We start from the raw sequence: 18,109 nt of genomic DNA, 5'->3' as shown, positions 1-18,109 counted from the left end.
AATCAGATAATTGACTAATTGTTTTAGCATTAAATGTATACATTTCTAAGTCCTACAATATTTGTATTTGATCCATAAATAAATGATTTTAAGTCATATTTGGATTAGACATTTTAACAAGAGCTGACTTCAACTTTCAGCTTGTCTTAATGTTCCCGTTTACCTAGCACTAATTCATTTGTCACTCCCTAGTACCTGACCTGTTTGAAGACATCGAGGTCTCTGACAGACAAACTGTCATTTGATGTCGGACTACAAGAAGATTCAATAGGTACAGTATGACTAACAATCACTTTACGGAGTTCACATGGGTTTTCATTGCTTTAAATTGAATTCAGTCCTTGTGAGTAGTCATCTCAACCTTGAGATGGAATCAATACCTATTGAAGAAATACTGTAAAACCCAGTTACATTGATGCATTTGACATCTGAACTACAGAAATTATGGAAACAATACTTCAACTGCTTCTTCAGTATTCCTCAGATGATTGCTGTTTTTATGCTTTTTGCCACTCTCTTTACGAAGAGAGAGGATTCAGTCAATATGACCTGCTCAAATGTATGCATGTACTTGATGATCACCAATATATTTATGTTTTTGTGTATTTATGTCAACAGGAGAGGCCTGCTGGTGGACTATTCACCCTGCGTCCAAGCAGAGATCAGAGGGAGAGAAAGTTCGCATCGGAGACGATCTGATCCTAGTCAGCGTGTCGACAGAGAGATACCTGGTAGGTCAAGTTCAGTATCTATAACAATAGATATTTTTAAATTTGTAACTGAAAAGACAACGAGAAGGTCACTGAAATATTGACCAGGTCACTCTTGAGGATGAGATCCTGTGTCTCATCGAGATTATTACCTGTATAAATAAAAGTAAAATTAAATTAAAATAAAATAAGTCTTTGTGCCATATATATATATATATATATATATATATATATATATATATATATATATATGGCACAAAGACTGGGTAGAGGTCTTCTACCCAGGTCAGCAAATACACCAATAAAGATTAGTTAAGGAGAAAAACCTTCGCTGTTTACTATAAAGCTAAAGTTATTAAAGGCGAGGGTATAAGATGGAAAAACGCTGTGTGGAATTGGTAGTTATTACATAAATAAATAATATAAAGATCCAAAATTATCTAAAGAAAACTTGCACACTTCTTAATTAAAGCCTTAATTAAAGCCTTAATTAATAAGTCTGAAGAAAGTTGCTAATGCTGTTTATTGTTAATTTTATTGTACTAATTACTTGCAGAAAAACTATTTTTTTCTCAAGCACAAATTGCACTGCACATGCAGCTATGTTTTATGTGTAGCTTCCATTATTAAAGTGTGATTTACCAGCTTGCTGAAAGCGATTCAAAAGGACAGTAAGCATTTGATTTTGACGCCATGATCCAAAGCAGTCCTCTTCAAAACTAGCAGAAAGTGGTATAGTTGAGTATCATCACTAGATCTATCATCTGTCTTAAACGCACCATCACACACTTGAAAGATGGTGCAGTTTTAAAAGATGATGGGTTAATTACTGCTCAAGCAATTCTCATTAAATCAGCATGCCTCCTCTCATTTTCTGATTTCCAGGAAAGAGGCTTTTCTCTCATGAATATTTACAATTTTTCATACATTCTGGATGCATCAGCTGCTTGTCTCATAATCAGTCTTGTTTCTGAAACACAGTTTATCATCTCTCATTTTCCTTTGTCTGGTTTGCTTGTCAGATCTCACATAATTCAGATTTTCCCTGCTGTTGTTTTTCGGGGCTACCTTATTTCTCTGCCAAATGTTTTTATGTCAGACAGAATTGTCTGCCTCTACACAGAGCTTAGAGGCAGACAATGCACCAAATGCAGAGAGAGATGTTTTTTTTATTTTTTATTTGAGATTATGCGCCCCGCATATTTGGAGTTATCTGCTTTTGTTCACCGTCTGTCTGGAAACCGCACTTTGGTAAGTTTCATAGCCATGGGATCGCTCTGATACCTGTCTCGCTCCATCCAACTTCAGAGTGACAAGGCACTTCAAGGGGAAAACTTTGCACTGCTATCTGTAATGGAATTCTGATTACTGCACAGGATACTACGGAAAAAAGTATCCTGTGCAATTTTCTTTTTAAAACATTTTTTTTTTCTAGGAAAGGCACCCATCTGACTGATGAGCTTGGTGCTACTGTTGTCTCCCTTATGCCGAGTTATACACCCGACCTCAATTAACTTACCTGGTAAAGAGAGAGGAGAGGGAGATTTGAAGAAGGAGAGGAAGAAGCTGAGAGAGAAATGGAAAAGGAGTTACAGCGACGTGCCTCGCATATGAGAAGGAGCATTGCACGCTTCTTGTGGCTGCTTTGGCCCTTCAGGGAGTTAAATATGCAATTAAAGCAAAACTGGCAAGGATCCAGATTTGTTGCTCATCCGATGGGAAATCTTCACCTGATTTGGCCCGACAGAAGCTCAGCTTTTGAAGAGTGGGACACTTCAGAAATCCAGGGAAAATCAGTCAGTGCTCCATTACTGTGAACAATCATAGCGGTTGTGACAGTTTCTTTAGGATACGTTTGTTGCTTTGTGTCTAGATGGACTGAATTGTGACAGCAGTTTGCTCTGCATGAAGTGTTCAAGCCTGGTGCCTAAATGTCAAGACAATTAATAAAATCATTAGGCAGAGCTGGTGCACAAATAGTTTGACTTCACACACTGGTTTACAATATTATTACGCATAGCACACCGTATTTATTTTCAACATGTAGGAATGGTTGCACTGAAATAGACTGTATACTGTACACTTTTGAAACACCTATAATAACAACACTTAATAGATGTTTAATATTTGCACTAACAATGATATAAAGGTACATACTTTTCAGGGAAATTCAGTGACATGGAACAAGATGTACCACATTTAAAAGTTTTTGTCAGCCAACACATCAACTCTTGCGTGGATGTACCCGAAGGCTAGGACCATTTCCAGCTTTTCACTCATCTCTGAAACCTGCCCTTAGGGAAATGGGAGCCACTCCAAGTGTTTCTGCTGGGAGGAATTATCAAAGAGTATTATCTGGACATTGCTGCATAGAGAAACACTGCTGCAGTGCTTTTTAGCCCACAGCATTATAAACCTTTTTGGGCAGCTCGCAAAGTTGGTTCTTTAATCTTTTTTTCAAATCCCAACGCTGGGACATTTCCCTCCATTTGTGCAGTTTTGCTGAATCTCACTATTTTTGTATGTTTCCCTCTTGCTAACACAACTACTTTACTGGCAGTCTCCACCCTTATGTCTAAAGCCCTGCATACATCCTTCTCCCTTGCAGCACCTGTCTATCTCCAATGGCAGCAACATCCAGGTGGATGCCTCCTTCATGCAGACCCTGTGGAACGTTCAGCCTACCTGCTCATCCGGCAACGTGGCTGTAGGCAAGTTCATGACCACAGCAACAATAGCAGCAGACACTTAAAAAACTGTCTCTCATCCAAGACAGTTAAATACATTTGTAAGATGATTTTAAATGGTATAACTTGCTAATGTCTAATATTCGTCTGGCCATGTTATGCCTGTAAGCAATAAGTAAAACGCCATACAACCATAATGATCAGAGAGGAAAATGTTGAATGTCTTGTACCACAACTTTGCTTTTGTTATTATCAGGGTATTTGACTGGTGGACATGTGATGCGTCTTTGTCATGGGCATGATGAGAGCTTAACCATCCCCGGAGCAGACAAGAGTCAGGAGGAGCAGAGGTTGGTAGATAATTAGCTCGGTAATCCAACTACATTCAGTTGTCGTGTGAGTAGTTTTTAGAAGAAGAAGATTTATTTATCCCGCAAGGGAAATTCTATTTTTTCACTATCATTATTTTTATTAGTTATCATTATTATACAGGTTACACACACACAGGCCCAAAATACACACATGCAATTAATGGAGAGATGTCAGAGCGAGGGGGCTGCCAATAGCTCAGCGCCCCAGAGCAGTTGGGGGTTCGGTGCCTTGTTCAACAGCACCTCGGCAGTGCCCAGGAGATGACCTGGCACCTCACCAGCCACCAGTCCACGCTAGATTCATGGTCCACACAGGGACTCGAACCGGCGACCCTCCGGTTCCCAGCCGAGAAACAGTGACCTCTGTTGATATTTTCTCCTTCCAGAATCTGTATCACAAAAAAAGCAAAATATTTATTTGTATCAGACTAAAAGATCAAGTAAAGTGATGGTCTGGTTGAATTTCTTGTCTGGATGTTTTTTAGCAGTGAGACACTTAATCAGCATCACTGGTGCTCAGTGCCAGAACTGTAGCAGTGGCACCAACTCATCTACACTTTATTTTATTCCCACTGTGTGAAAGACTCATAAATAATAAAAGCCCTCACTTGTGTCTTTGTGCTCTCAGGATAGTCAACTATGAAGCAGGTAAAGGAGCGTCAAGGGCCCGCTCACTTTGGAGACTGGAGCCTCTCAGGATCAGGTGAGATCAGACATGCACACACACATAATGAATAAAATAAATAAACAAATAACATAACACCCTGACACAGATATCTCTAAGACATGCATGGAGGTGTTGTCTAATTTAATGGGATCTCTTCCTGAAGAATGTCACATCTACTGTACTGTAGGTTATAAATAAACTCTCTACTTTGAACTGTCACTACCAATGACATGGCAAAGTCCTTTAGCAGGTGAGGTTCTGTTCACTATCCTTTTCAATCTACTTCTCTTCACCCTCCCTCTTCTTCCTCTCTTTCAAATTTTCCGAAATTATTTAATCTTCAATGAAGGGTGAAACACTTCACACTTCAACACTAAATATGTCAGTGGCGTTTTTTTCCCTCATGAAATCATAAAGTCAGGATTTAGTCAGGATTTTCGACCAGACAATTGGTGGCATCTTTCAATACTTAAGAGTTTTCGTTACTCTGCGCTGCAGACACATTTAAATTAAATCCAATGACGTGGTATTATATGTTATATTGCTATTATAATATCCAGTTCTACTCCAGAGCCGTCAAAATCCAGAATTTTGCAAAATAAACTATAAATGCTTCATGCTTTGCATGAAGGACAACAATAACGGCATATTCTCATTTTCCTCCAGAAAGTTCAGAAAAGTCTGATATTCTTGTCATTGTTAATGTTCTGGTCACTTGTCATTTGAAAAATAAAGGTAAAATCAACCAAGTGAGGTTTCCAGTTTGGAAGAATGCAGACACTCCAGTGTTCCAGGTTTATGACACCAGTACTCTGTGTTTAGCTGGAGCGGTAGCCACATTCGTTGGGGTCAGGCCTTCCGACTACGCCACCTCTCTACTGGCCACTACCTGGCCCTGACTGAGGACCGCGGACTGGTCCTGCAGGACAGGCAGAAGTGCGACACCACGTCCACTGCCTTCTGCTTCAGGTCCTCCAAGGTCAGTGCTCACTGTCCCTTTATAATCATAACTAATTCTATTTTTACAACTGGCTCTGCTGTGCCTTGGCTGTTGATGTAAATAAATGTTCTCTGTCAACCTAACTCATTAAAAGAGGACTCTGCGATATGCTTTTCACCCAATTCATACAGTTGATACAGTAAAAATGCTAGAATTCTGTCTGTACTTAGAGATGTCCTCAGTGAGGACCTCAGCTCAAATATAGCAGTCATTGTCCGGAATTATTTATCACTCACAACTTAGAGGTACTTTCTTATTCATTCAAGGGACGCAGGTAGATATAATACTAATGATTCATTCATTTCAATATACAGTATGTAACTCATTTTGAAAACCAGCACAGTCACACGTGTATCGTTCTGCAAACTTCACCAAGTCTGTAACTTCTCAATCTGGGTTGTTTGAATGACTTTCATGTAAGCGTCAGTATAGATATGGATGCCCCATAGTTGTAGCATTGACTGATTTGACCATTGAGATTCATGTGATGGCTGGTTTGACCGCAGTCGAGAAAGAAAGGCACTCGGCTGTATTAGTGTAACTATAGAATTGTATTGCACAGAGTTTACAGCTTTAGTGTCTAGCTCTACTTTTCATATCACTGTGTGAAACCCAAAGTCTTTCCATACTTTACTGTATGTTTGGAGTTTACCACACTTTAGATTTAAAAAGTGAGGGAGCAGGGGGAAGCACATGTGACGTCACCTCACTCATAAACTACAACAATAAATGTAACCTCCTTCTACTTCCAAACAGACTAAAATTAAGCAATTTAATCAATTCAGGCATTAAATAATTGATTTTAAAAATCATACATAAACAATTGCTATACTGTTTCTGACTCCTAGTAAATATTGGAGCAAACAATTTATTATAATTTTAATTAACCATCACCCCCATTAAATAATGTCCCAGCCTGGGATCATTAAAGTAATTCTATTCTATTACTAAGAGTCACTGGGATGCATTGTGGGATTCCAGTATACTTTCATTTGCCTCTGCTTATGTTTGTATATGTCACTCACCCTTTTTTATCCCACACTCTGTTTTGAACTCTCTCTTAATCAGAGGGCTCTTCAGATCTTTTGTTTTAATAGCATGTGTATTCCCAGAATAAGATCCCACTGCCAAAAATAACCGTGAGAAAGGAGATCATGGCTGGCTTGAAATTCAAATTGAGAAAGGGAACTTTAGAGATGTTGTTCAGTGAGGTGTTTACTTTATTTGTGAGATGTTGAAATTGTCACAGGAGAAAGATTGTCGCACTTCTCAATTTTATTTCTTACTGTCTCATAGGGGTCCTTTGATTCCCAATCTTGTTTTAAAGCTAAATAATGCAATTATTTCCCTTTTAACAGTTTCAATTAGAGTTGGGTGCTGTAGATCCTAATGCAATTGTCTAATGCTTGTACATTTTTGAGTTGAACCGCTTTACCTTGAGGGATTTCCTACATGAGCATGCTGTAATACATAAACAGCTCAATGCCACAAGTCACCTTCACAGAGTACCACCACGTTGCATAGGAATACTGTGAAATCCTCCTGAGTGCTGTCCACTAGGGAGGCTTTAATTTTCCTGACAACAGTTTAATTACCCTCAGTAATCATTATTCCTGCAGTTGCTTTGGGATTATTGGGGATTCATGCTTCTTAAACTCATAAACTTTTATTTCCTAACCTCTTCTTCCTCCACCCATTGCACACCCAACCCAGTGCCAGTTGGTTCCTGTATCTAAAAAGGTCAATGATTTTGTGATGTCAAACACTGGCATTAATATGTTCCCCGCTACTTGCTGTCTACTGCAATCAGCTGCATCGCTCCATCTCTGCTGAGCCAGAAATGTAGCCGAGCTAATGAGGCCAGCAGAAACCTCCTGGCAGGCCAATGAATGCACTCTCATCAACCTGCCTCTATGATTACCATCGAATAACAATACATCTTCATTTATCATATTTTCATGCCAATGGGTTGTGTGTGTGTGTGCTGCCTTTTCTCTGTGTCTATGTTTGGTAATGTGGGTGTGTGCCTTTAACTGTGAACACAACAGGAAAAGGGCGACTCGGGCCAAAAGAGGGACATCGACGGCATGGGAGTGCCGGAGGTCAAGTACGGAGACTCTGTCTGCTTCGTCATGCATGTGGCAACAGGACTGTGGCTGTCTTACCTGGCGCCTGATGCCAAATCGTCTCGCCTAGGACCCCTGAAAAGAAGGGTAAATTGGATAAAACTTTTAGCATTTTACTGAATAATTTTGGAACTGGATTATTAATTAAGATATCAAAAAGTTATCGTTTGTTGATTTCCAGTGAGATTGCATTGGGACAAAATGGTCAAGTCAAAATGTCAGTTGATTTCAAGCAATTTTGATCAAAAACTGACACAAATAAGTTTTTCGCTCTATAAGAGTTTAAATTAGACAAAGAAAATCTGACGGAACAATCTCACCTCTGTCAAACATTATGTCCATTATTTTTGCTGTGATTTAGCATATATTTACCATACTGTGATGTGTACTGTAGTATATGAATACTGGAAATTCCAGTCCTGGTTTTTATCCCCTTAGTTAACAATTAGTTGTGGTCTCTTGGACCTATAGGAACATATTCAGGCAAGTCATACTTCATAGGTGGAAAAGCCTGTTGCATAAATATGAACCAGTCGTTGCACTGTTGCATAGTGATACAAAAAACTGTGTACTGTATGTGGTATCTGGCATGCATCTACCTATGTATTTACAGGAAGAGCCTAAATTTCAGCCATTGTTAATTCCCAACACCTTGAAGTCCGTGTGCACAGTAGCAAATCACACCTAATCAAACCAGTGGGCTGTATGACTATTTAAATACTCAGCCAACCCAATGCGAATATTTATTTTCCACTCTATTTAAAGTTATTGTCTACCCCAGATACTCTTTACACAACCCCCGTCCCCTGACACTCTCCCGTCCCACACACATGATGTGGCAACCGATTTTAAATGTGATAATGGGCCATGTGGAGGGTGACAGTTAGTTTTGGGTGAGACAGAGGGGATTAAGGTGGCATCTCAACGCCAGCTTGAGTTGGCGCCAGGCAGTCCCCTCAGCCTTGGCAGCATGCCAGTGAGTACCTGATATGTTGGAGGTGATGATCAGTCTACACTTAGACACCCCCCACCACCACCCCACCTTGTCCCTGTTCTTGATTATGCTTTTTGATTACAGTGAGTCAGGTTTCACTGAGCTGTAGTGGTGTAGACCTCATAGCTGTAGGAGAAACGTGACATACTTCTTTGGCTTTCTCTTTTGCAAATATGTGCTAAAACTTTGTATCTTTCATTAACTCTAATATCTGTTAAAAGATCCAGAATTTGTAACGAAATAATTAAAAATATGGAGATCTTTTGAAAAGTCTGATCAGATGAAACGTGACATTAAGTCATTAGATCGATTGTATTCCTAATGTCTTCATTATCCATTTGAAAGTTAAAGTTTCTTCTAGTCAGACAAATTAGTTATATGGTAAGGATGTTTTCTTACCCTTTCTTACCTGACAGTTTCGGCTGTACTCCAGCCTTCCTCAGAGCTGCTGTTTTCTTGCGGGCATGACGTGTTTTATGAAAACAGCTGACCGGGCCGTAAAACTTCAAAATAAAGTTCCCCACCCGGTTGTGTCCTTTCCTCGCCCTGGTGCCGCTGGCAGAGAATGGTGTCTCTGTTCATGGTGTTGCCCTCACACCTTCTTATTTCTATGGCCTCCTTTATCCATCTTCTGTACATGGTGTAAGTGATGCCTGGTTGTTCCCATAGTGTTGGTCCTGAGGTAATGATGAAATACATATTTTTATCTGTTTGTCCTTGTGTAGGCCTGCCTGCATTCTGAGGGCCACATGGACGATGGGCTTATCCTGCAGCGCTGTCAGCATGAGGAGTCTCGGGCTGCTCGCATCATCCGCAACACCACCATCCTCTTCACCAACTTCATCAAGTAATGACAAGATTATTCACAAACACTTTCATCCGTCTTCTCTGTCACAACATCACAAAACACCCACACAATGTTAATCCCTGCTGGGTTCATTTCAAGTTTCACAGCTTTATTCTCCTTCTCTGTCTTTCCTGTCTTCCCCCAGGGCTCTGGACAGCATTGCAGAGGGAGAGTCCACGGCGGTGACCGAGTATGTTGAAGAGGTTCTGCAGACACTGAACGACCTGATCGAGTACTTCAAACAGCCCGATTCAGAGCTGGAGCACGAGGAGAAACAGTGTCTCCTCCGTTCACTCATCAAACGTCAGGACCTCTTCAAAGAGGAGGTGAGAGTGGACGATGTGGAGCGGTCAACTTCTGATTCAGAAGCTCTGACAAAATGCTGATTGTGGAGTTGCTATGTGAGAGTAATATGAATCTTTGGTAAAGCAAAATACTTATTTTACCCACTGGAGCAACTTCAGTTACAGATACTGTTTATATCAAGATGACAGTTTTATTATATAGTCCTCTATATAGCTTTTATTTGGAACGCTTTTGATAAGAACAAAAATGAGCAAACTATTTTGGGATGTCGCTATGCATCTTTAATGCATAGTGACATACCAATTAGTTGGCCCAAAAAGAAAAGATGTAATTCATATTCGAATGCCTTTTTATTAGAGATTTTGACAGTAGAGATGTGTAGTGGTGAACAAATAATTATTATTGTTGTTAAAACAAGTCGTGTTCACGGGCACCGGAATTAATCCGTCAATTGGTTGGGTGGGTTCATAAAAAGTAACATTCTGTTTGACACCGAATGGGTGAAATAAAACATCGTTAAGGAAAATATTAATTACATTCTAAAAATCTAGCAAAAAGCAGAGCAGAGCTGCTGCCTACTGCTGCAGCGGACAACTGATCATTTTATTTCAGGCAAGTGCGTTGGCGTCCCATTAAGGGCGCGCTCACACTATCCTCCCGGACCGAGACCCGGACTTTAGGGTACTTGTCCCCCCTCCCTCTCCCCCCCGCGCCCAAGCCCCGTTTGTACTCACACTACCAGGGCCTCGGCCAATGCTTCTTGCTGTCCATACGCCTTCAAGTCGTAACTCGTCACACGCATTGATCGCGTGTGTGTGGCTTTGTTTACAAATCTTTCCATAGACCTCGGAGTTTTTGTGCGTCTTGTCGACTGTTTTTGAATATTTTCATCCGACCAAATCTGCAGTAAACACTCCACCTCCGCACCACACCAACATGAACCTTTCACCACCATTGTTGTTGTTGTTAAATGTCCGCGCATGGTCCGTCCTTCTATTTACATGTCCGAACAGGCGGACATAACGCTACTGCTGTAGGGCTCGTGCGCGTGCACGTGCGCACGCTCGTGCTCGTACATGTGCAAACGGCTCCGCTAAAGCCCACCTCTTTCAAGCGGGCCGTGGAGGGCCAGCTGGCCCCAGTTGAGCGCGGAGCGGGTGCGCTCACACTACTTAAAGGTACTAGACTTTAGCTGAAAAACCGGTTTTGGCCGCGGCCAAAAGGATAGTGTGATCACGCTCTAAGAGAGACTGTGTACGCATTTACGCACCAGGAAAAGCAGCTTTTAGTGATTATTTCAGAAGCTTAATGTTTAGTTCTGCATACTTTACATGGAGCACTCCATGAAGCAGACCTCCGTTGACCTCCGTGGACCCCCAAAACACTCATATGGGAATATATGCAAGAAAATGTGTCCGTCGTGTGAAGAAGATCTTAGGGCGCACTCACACTGTCCATTCGTACCGTGCTTTAGGGTGACCCCCCCCCCCCCCATGCGGCCCAGGCCTGCTTGTACTCACATTACTTGAAATCATCTGGGCCGCGGATAGAATGCTTCTTGCTTATACGTCGTCGCCCCTCGGAGATTTAGTTTTGTCTGACCTTTTAAAAAGATTTTCATCTGACAAATTCGGTAGTAAACTCTCCACTTCCACATCGAACCACCGCGAACCATTGGGCAGCATCTTTTAATGTCCGTCGCAGGAAACAGACGCATATAAATAGACATCAGGACCACCGTCAATGCTCACGCTCGTGCCCATACATGTGCATCCGTGCTTTACAAAAGCCTACCTCTCTCAACCGGGCTGCGGCCAGCAAGCATGCCGTGCCTGGGCGTGAGAAATTAGATTGTTCATGGCAATAATCGTGCATTTTCTTAGGGTATGCTGGCACTCCTGTCCAAATGCATCGACCGGATGAACCTGTACAACAGTGCTGCCCACTTTGGAGAGGTGGCTGGGGAGGAGTCAGGCGCAGCATGGAAAGACATTCTCAACCTCCTCTATGAACTCCTGGGTAAGTGGGCCTGAGTCATAATTCATGTGAAATATCCACATCTTCTCTTAGCTGTTGACCCTGGGTAGAAATGCAGTTTTAATCTTCTCATGGTGTCTTTAGCGAATCCTCCATCTCTCCTTCACACTTCACTCTTTTTAATCTCACCTCTGTTCTTCTCCTTTCTTCCTTTCTCTTCCATAAACTCCCTCCCTGTTTTCCTCCATGCTACATTTGGAGTTCACAGCTGGTGACGGCCTATGTGTGACATTCATTTGTACCTATTTATGACAAGGGAGTGGAGAGTGAAGCAAAGACAGTATGCCTCTTGTTTACGTCTTTGATAAGCTGCCCTGCCTTTATGTCATTCTCTGAGATCAGTGTGGGCACATTACGAAGCGTTAAGCTGCACATTTGAAGAAATGATAGCGTCATTAGCAAAATGCCAGCTGTCACAGGTGCTGGCATTATCCCGTAGCTTAAAGCTGTGACCCTGAGAAGTTTTATTACGACTTTTTTTGGGGTTGTTTGTTTTTCTGTCATAGCTTTTTTCTTCAACAGCTTCCCTTCAGCTCACCTTGCCTGCCCTTATATTCATCACCTCCCCAGCATGTACTCCCACATGCACGCACATTAAACTCACACGCTCAAAACCCACAAATGCACTCGTCTGGGTACGCTCCAGTCTCGCCTACAGAGGGGTCACCCCCAAGGATGCGAAGGCAGTCTGGTGAAGCGGGATTTGCATGATTAATTGTGCATGTCCTGACCTCCTCTCCTTTCCATAGTAAGACTGTCAGTCTTATCTCAGGGAATACATCTTTTACCATCTAATTGGTTATTCTATCTGTTTAATCATGCTAAATCATTAGTTTAGCTCCTATAGTAATACCTTGTACTTTACATGCACTTGTACCTCTTTATGAAATCTCTTCAGAAATCTCAATCTATTCAGCTCAGATAAAACAAGATTTTCAGGTGTCAAGTTAATAGTAATGGTTATAATGAGAGCTGTCAATCAGTTTAAATATTTAATCGCATGATTGTCCAAAGTTAACTTGTGATCGATTGCAAATTTATTGCACATTTTATCTGTTCTAAATGTACTTTTTTAAAGGGATTTAAAAAAAAGTTTTTAATACTCTTATCGACATTGTAGTGGATAAATATGCTTGCTTTATGCAAATGTATGTTTATTATTATTGCAACAATCCTAAACAAAAACAACTACTGTCCAGAATATTCTCCAGAAGAACCTCAAAGGTACTGCATTCTCAAAAAATATGCCGTTTCAAGGCAATTCATCCGGGCAGTTGGATGCGATGCAAATTATTTCAAGCAGACCCTCATCCTCCACACTGTTAATCGACCTGCAAGCTGTAGCCACCCATTTAGCTATTGCTGTTGAAAGTTTGTAGCAAGAGGGGGAGGGCTCTCTGGTATTTGGGCCTCAACTTAGTCCTGTGGTCGATCGTAAATGCAGATAACTTTGTTGGAGAGAACCATCTGGCAGGGCTTTGAAGCTGAACTTTTCATTCAAAAGAGCATCTTTATTCATTTCTGCTCAAGGACATTTGTTTCTGATTGTTATCGACAATCTTACTGCTGCATCACTTCCTGATATCAATTAACTCCATGTGCCAAATGTGACTGTCGATGCTGGATTCAACGCTCAAACCCTTTTACAGTTCTCTTCATTGAAATGTTGCCAGCACTATTATCACTAAAAGCTCAGTCTGTTCTACTTGAGGTGGTAATTAGGGTTGACTTTCTTTATCACTTAATTTTGCGTATGCTAATGTTAGCCTCAGGTCCTCCTCTCTTTCTCTGAATTTTAATTTCACATTCACATCATGCACAGTGATCACCCTCGCCACTTGCTCTGCGGTGTGGCTCTATCCATGTGTTCACATTGAACAATAGTTTTCTTGAAAAGACGGAATTAAAAGCGATTAGCCACCCATCAGTATCCCTTTGGCACAAAGTGTCGTTAAATGACTTCATGGGCATTATCAGTCTAGTGTCCCTGAATCCTAATGGTGAAAAATGAGATGCTAAAGTAATAAGGAGACTTCTTAATGTCACCATGGTGGCAGAGAAAGGGCACAAGGGAATACCTCTCAACTTTCTATAGAACTGCGTGACTGACTCCACTGTGTCTTCAAAATCCGTCCTTTGTGGCAGATTTAATGAATTTTAATACGTGCCCCTGGACCGGGGATGTCAGACAACAACTTTATGTTCACAGGAAAATGTTTTTCATTAAAATTCATACTGTCTGGAACATCCACTCATCTAAAACTCTGCTGCTTGGATCTATTGAATTTATGTCTTTGCTAAACCTTGTGTCCTTTCTTCAGCTGCACTGATTCGTGGGAACAGGAACAACTGCACCCAGTTTTCCCGCAACTTGGACTGGTTGGTCAGCAAACTGGAGAGACTGGAGTCTTCATCAGGTATTTTGGGAAACACAAAACCCTGGTTACACTGAGTGTCATAAAAACACATTTCTTCTGATTAATGACAATTTTTGCCTGACCCCTCAGGGATCCTGGAAGTCCTCCACTGTATCTTGGTAGAAAGTCCGGAGGCTCTGAACATCATTCAGAAAGGTCACATTAAATCCATCATCTCGTTGCTCTACAAACATGGACGCAATCACAAGGTGGGCAGAAATATAGGGGGTCAGTTTAGTCTGAAAGGTGATTGGCTTCGACTCCCGGTTGAAACCCATCAAACGGGGGTGTTTATATGCTAATGATAATAATGATAATGTTAATATCAAATGTTAGCTTGACTTAGTCACATGCTGTGAAACATGGTTTACTATGTTAGCATACATTGTTGCAGGTGAAATGTTGAGTTGATGCTAGCCTTAGATGAAACTTGGTAAATGTAGAGAAACAATTCCAAGCTGTAAAATACAAGTATATTGTTCAAGTGTGTGTGTGTGTGTGTGTGTGTGTGTGTGTGTGTGTGTGTGTGTGTGTGTGTGTGTGTGTGTGTGTGTGTGTGTGTGTGTGTGTGTGTGTGTGTGTGTGTGTGTGTGTGTGTGTGTGTGTGTGTGTGTGTGTGTGTGTGTGTGTGTGTGTGTGTGTGTGTGTGTGTGTGTGTGTGTGTGTGTGTGTGTGTGTGTGTGTGTGTGTGTGTGTGTGTGTGTGTGTGTGTGTGTGTGTGTGTGTGTGTGTGTGTGTGTGGATTATTTTCTCTTTATTCCTCTTTTGAGTTTCTCAAAAATCCACATGTCCTCTTAGCAGACAAAACCCTATTTGACTGTGAAGCCTTTAGTAGTGGGCATAATCTTTATCCTAGCCTCCAAATCCTTTCTGCTTACATCAGTTCATTAATAATAATAACAATAACTGTTGAATAAAAGTTAACAAGTCCGAACTAGAAAATTGTATTAAAAATCTTTGTCACAAGGACCGATAACTTACGATATTATTGTTCCCTACCATGTGTTTACATGCAGTGGTCAAATGTCACAGTATCTTAATATTTATCCTGTAATTTGTACCAGGAATGAAAGGGCATCCTTGTAAACAACAGCTGTCATTTCACAAGTGGCAGGTGCAAGTCTATGACCGTGTTGCCTCGAAGGCCTTTTACACAGTGTGCATATGTTACAAGCATTGCAGCGTGCATAATCTGACTGAATTAATTATTTAACTGAAAAAAATGTGTGGAATCTCATCACAGTGAGATGAGAGGTTGTGCAACACTTTTATGAAACAAGAAAAATGCTATTAAAAAATGTCCGATTGTTTCTCTCTCTTAGATTCTGGATGTCCTGTGTTCCCTCTGTGTTTGTAACGGGGTGGCAGTGAGAGCCAATCAGAATCTGATCTGTGACAACCTGCTCCCCAAAAGGGACCTGCTGCTTCAGACTCGACTGGTCAATGATGTTCAGAGGTACAGGAAGAGAAAAACCTCTTTATGGTTTTATTCAACAGCTTATGTATAATAAATTGATTGAAATTTTAATTTGTGGGTCCAACAGAATATACTGAATGACTTTTATTCCCAGGTTAACTGGTATTCAACTATTAAACATGCTTTACATCATAGAAGCCTCTTCCCTCTCTTAACACCTCCAGCATGAGGCCAAACATCTTCCTGGGCGTGGCTGAAGGTTCAGCTCAGTATAAGAAGTGGTATTTTGAGCTGGTGATCGACCAGGTGGACCACTTTGTAACCGGCGAGCCGACCCACCTCAGGGTCGGCTGGGCCAACACTAAAGGCTACGCCCCATACCCCGGCGGAGGAGAAGGATGGGGCGGCAACGGTGTCGGAGATGACCTGTACTCATACAGCTTTGATGGACTGCATCTCTGGTCAGGTAGGCCTCTTTTAAGACCAGCACCACAGGCTAGTTTTATGTAAGGGGGATTGGGATTGGAAACCTATATGGATACATAGAAACCCTGCTGTTCACATGGAGCTGAGTTAGAATGCTAAGTGTTTGTTTTACCTCTATGGAGTATGCAATGTGTGAGTGGGTCTTACTGCTTTAACTTTATATTTTTGAGATCAGATCAGGTCCTTCACATGTGTTAAACCCTTAATGTTACAGTAAGTACAGAAATATGTAAGATTTGAATATCTAAACTGGCACTTTTTTAAGTTTTCTGTGTCAAACCAGCAAATACAATTCAAATAAAGGTGAAAAAGGTGTGCTCTGTTTCTTTTGACAATGATCTATTTAGTCTACTTTCTATATTAAAAACTGATAAAAAATATCTTTCTATACAATTGCAGTGAAGTAATTCCAAGGTAGTTGCGTTGTACAAAAAGGAAGTCTTTTGGATTTTGAAGAACTTTGCCTCGACATAACTTACTGTGAATAATGCAGGAGCCTGCTGTTCATTCTCTAGGTTGCTCTTTTCGTTTTCCACATAGTGAAGGACAAAGTCACAGCACTGACAGAGAAATAAATATTCACCATAAAATCTCCACCTAAGACCTCCCCTAAGGACTTTTTACACACTTAATAATTACACTAAATGGACTGCAAAAGTGAAGGCCAGCTTATTTCAGATGTACAGTTGCTGTGCGTTCTAAGCCTACATTCCAGGAAATAACTGTATTGCATTCCTATTGCCAGCTGTTAGTTTGGTGCTTTAGGGCTTTGAGTCCTTGAATGCCCTCTCTCCTCTGCTCTCACCCTCAAAGCATAGCATCTACTTCACCTCTCTTCCCTTCCAAATCTACTAAAAGACCCGTCCGTTTCATGTCATCTTAAAAAGCACTCGTCACGCATCCCTCCATCTCTCTGCTGCCCTCTCTCCTCCACACCCATCATCCCGCCCTACATTTGCAATGACTTTACGACTGTAACAGCCAGCCATCCATCCTCCCTCTCTGTTTCTGCCCCGATGTTGTCTAGGCCGAGTCCCGAGGGCCGTGGCCTCCATTAACATGCACCTGCTGAACTCAGACGATGTGGTCAGCTGCTGTCTGGATTTGGGCGCTCCCAGCATGTCCTTCAGGATCAACGGGCAGCCTGTGCAGGGCATGTTCGAGGACTTCAACACCGAAGGGTTCTTCTTCCCCGTCGTCAGCTTCTCTGCAGGTGTCAAGTAAGGCCCCACATTTATAATCGGGAAATGAGATGAGATGATGAAGCAATCCAAATAGAATGGCTTGTTGTTTTTCTTTGCTGAAGCTGTTTTTATACTTGAGATGCATTTACAGACTGTCCGCTTATGACCGCTTTAAATATAAAGCAACGATGTAGTTTTAAATTAAAAAAGTTACTAAGTTGGCCTCCTGGATCAACTCTAAAAATACCTGTGGTGAAGTTATAATTCAGAATATTATTACATAACGTCCTGCAATGTTATGTAACTGCTCTTCTCAGGGTCCGTTTCCTGTTGGGGGGACGCCATGGAGATTTCAAGTTCCTTCCACCCGCTAGTTACTCTCCGTGCTATGAGGCACTGTTGCCAAAAGAGAAGATGCATGTAGAGCCTGTGAAGGACTACAAGAGGGACCATGACGGGGTCCGTGACCTGCTGGGAACGACCAAGTTCCTCTCTCAGGCCTCCTACATCCCAACTCCTGTTGACACCAGCCAGGTGAGGACAGAACCATCAGGGAAATATTACTTTTGCATCAATAACTTCAAGACACAACAACAAAAAAAACATATATTTTAGTTATACATAAATAATGTATAAAAATGAGAAGTAATGAAATGCAAGAGAAGTTATTTTAGAGGTTAATGTTTGCTTTTTTTTATATTAAATATTCAAAATACTATCAGATGTATTTTTGTGATTATGACAGAGCATTCATCTGTGGTTAATATTTAGATCAAAGACATAACTTTCTTGTACAAAAATACTTGTTTTTGAAGCCTTCAGGAGGTTTCAGGATTGTCTCATGTGAGATCAAATCAGTT

General features: G+C 41.2%; 1 protein-coding gene across 1 annotated transcript in view; it reads left to right on the top strand.

The window, feature by feature from the left end:
- ryr3 (ryanodine receptor 3) overlaps nucleotides 1–18,109 on the top strand; it is a gene marked incomplete at its 5' end in the record, with an annotated part of 111,715 nt that overhangs the window by 29,373 nt on the left and 64,233 nt on the right. Inside the window, 16 exon segments of the mRNA XM_083934084.1 lie at nucleotides 193–271; nucleotides 619–731; nucleotides 3,319–3,421; nucleotides 3,654–3,747; nucleotides 4,397–4,471; nucleotides 5,258–5,414; nucleotides 7,484–7,648; nucleotides 9,281–9,402; nucleotides 9,548–9,728; nucleotides 11,592–11,727; nucleotides 14,067–14,162; nucleotides 14,253–14,371; nucleotides 15,485–15,618; nucleotides 15,804–16,045; nucleotides 17,093–17,285; nucleotides 17,567–17,783. Of these exon segments, the coding sequence (XP_083790210.1) occupies nucleotides 193–271; nucleotides 619–731; nucleotides 3,319–3,421; nucleotides 3,654–3,747; nucleotides 4,397–4,471; nucleotides 5,258–5,414; nucleotides 7,484–7,648; nucleotides 9,281–9,402; nucleotides 9,548–9,728; nucleotides 11,592–11,727; nucleotides 14,067–14,162; nucleotides 14,253–14,371; nucleotides 15,485–15,618; nucleotides 15,804–16,045; nucleotides 17,093–17,285; nucleotides 17,567–17,783 (2,226 nt within the window).

This window comes from Echiichthys vipera (genome assembly GCF_963691815.1).
Source record: "Echiichthys vipera genome assembly, chromosome: 19".
Classification (NCBI taxonomy): domain Eukaryota; kingdom Metazoa; phylum Chordata; class Actinopteri; order Perciformes; family Trachinidae; genus Echiichthys; species Echiichthys vipera.
This window is presented reverse-complemented; position numbering and strand designations above follow the sequence as displayed.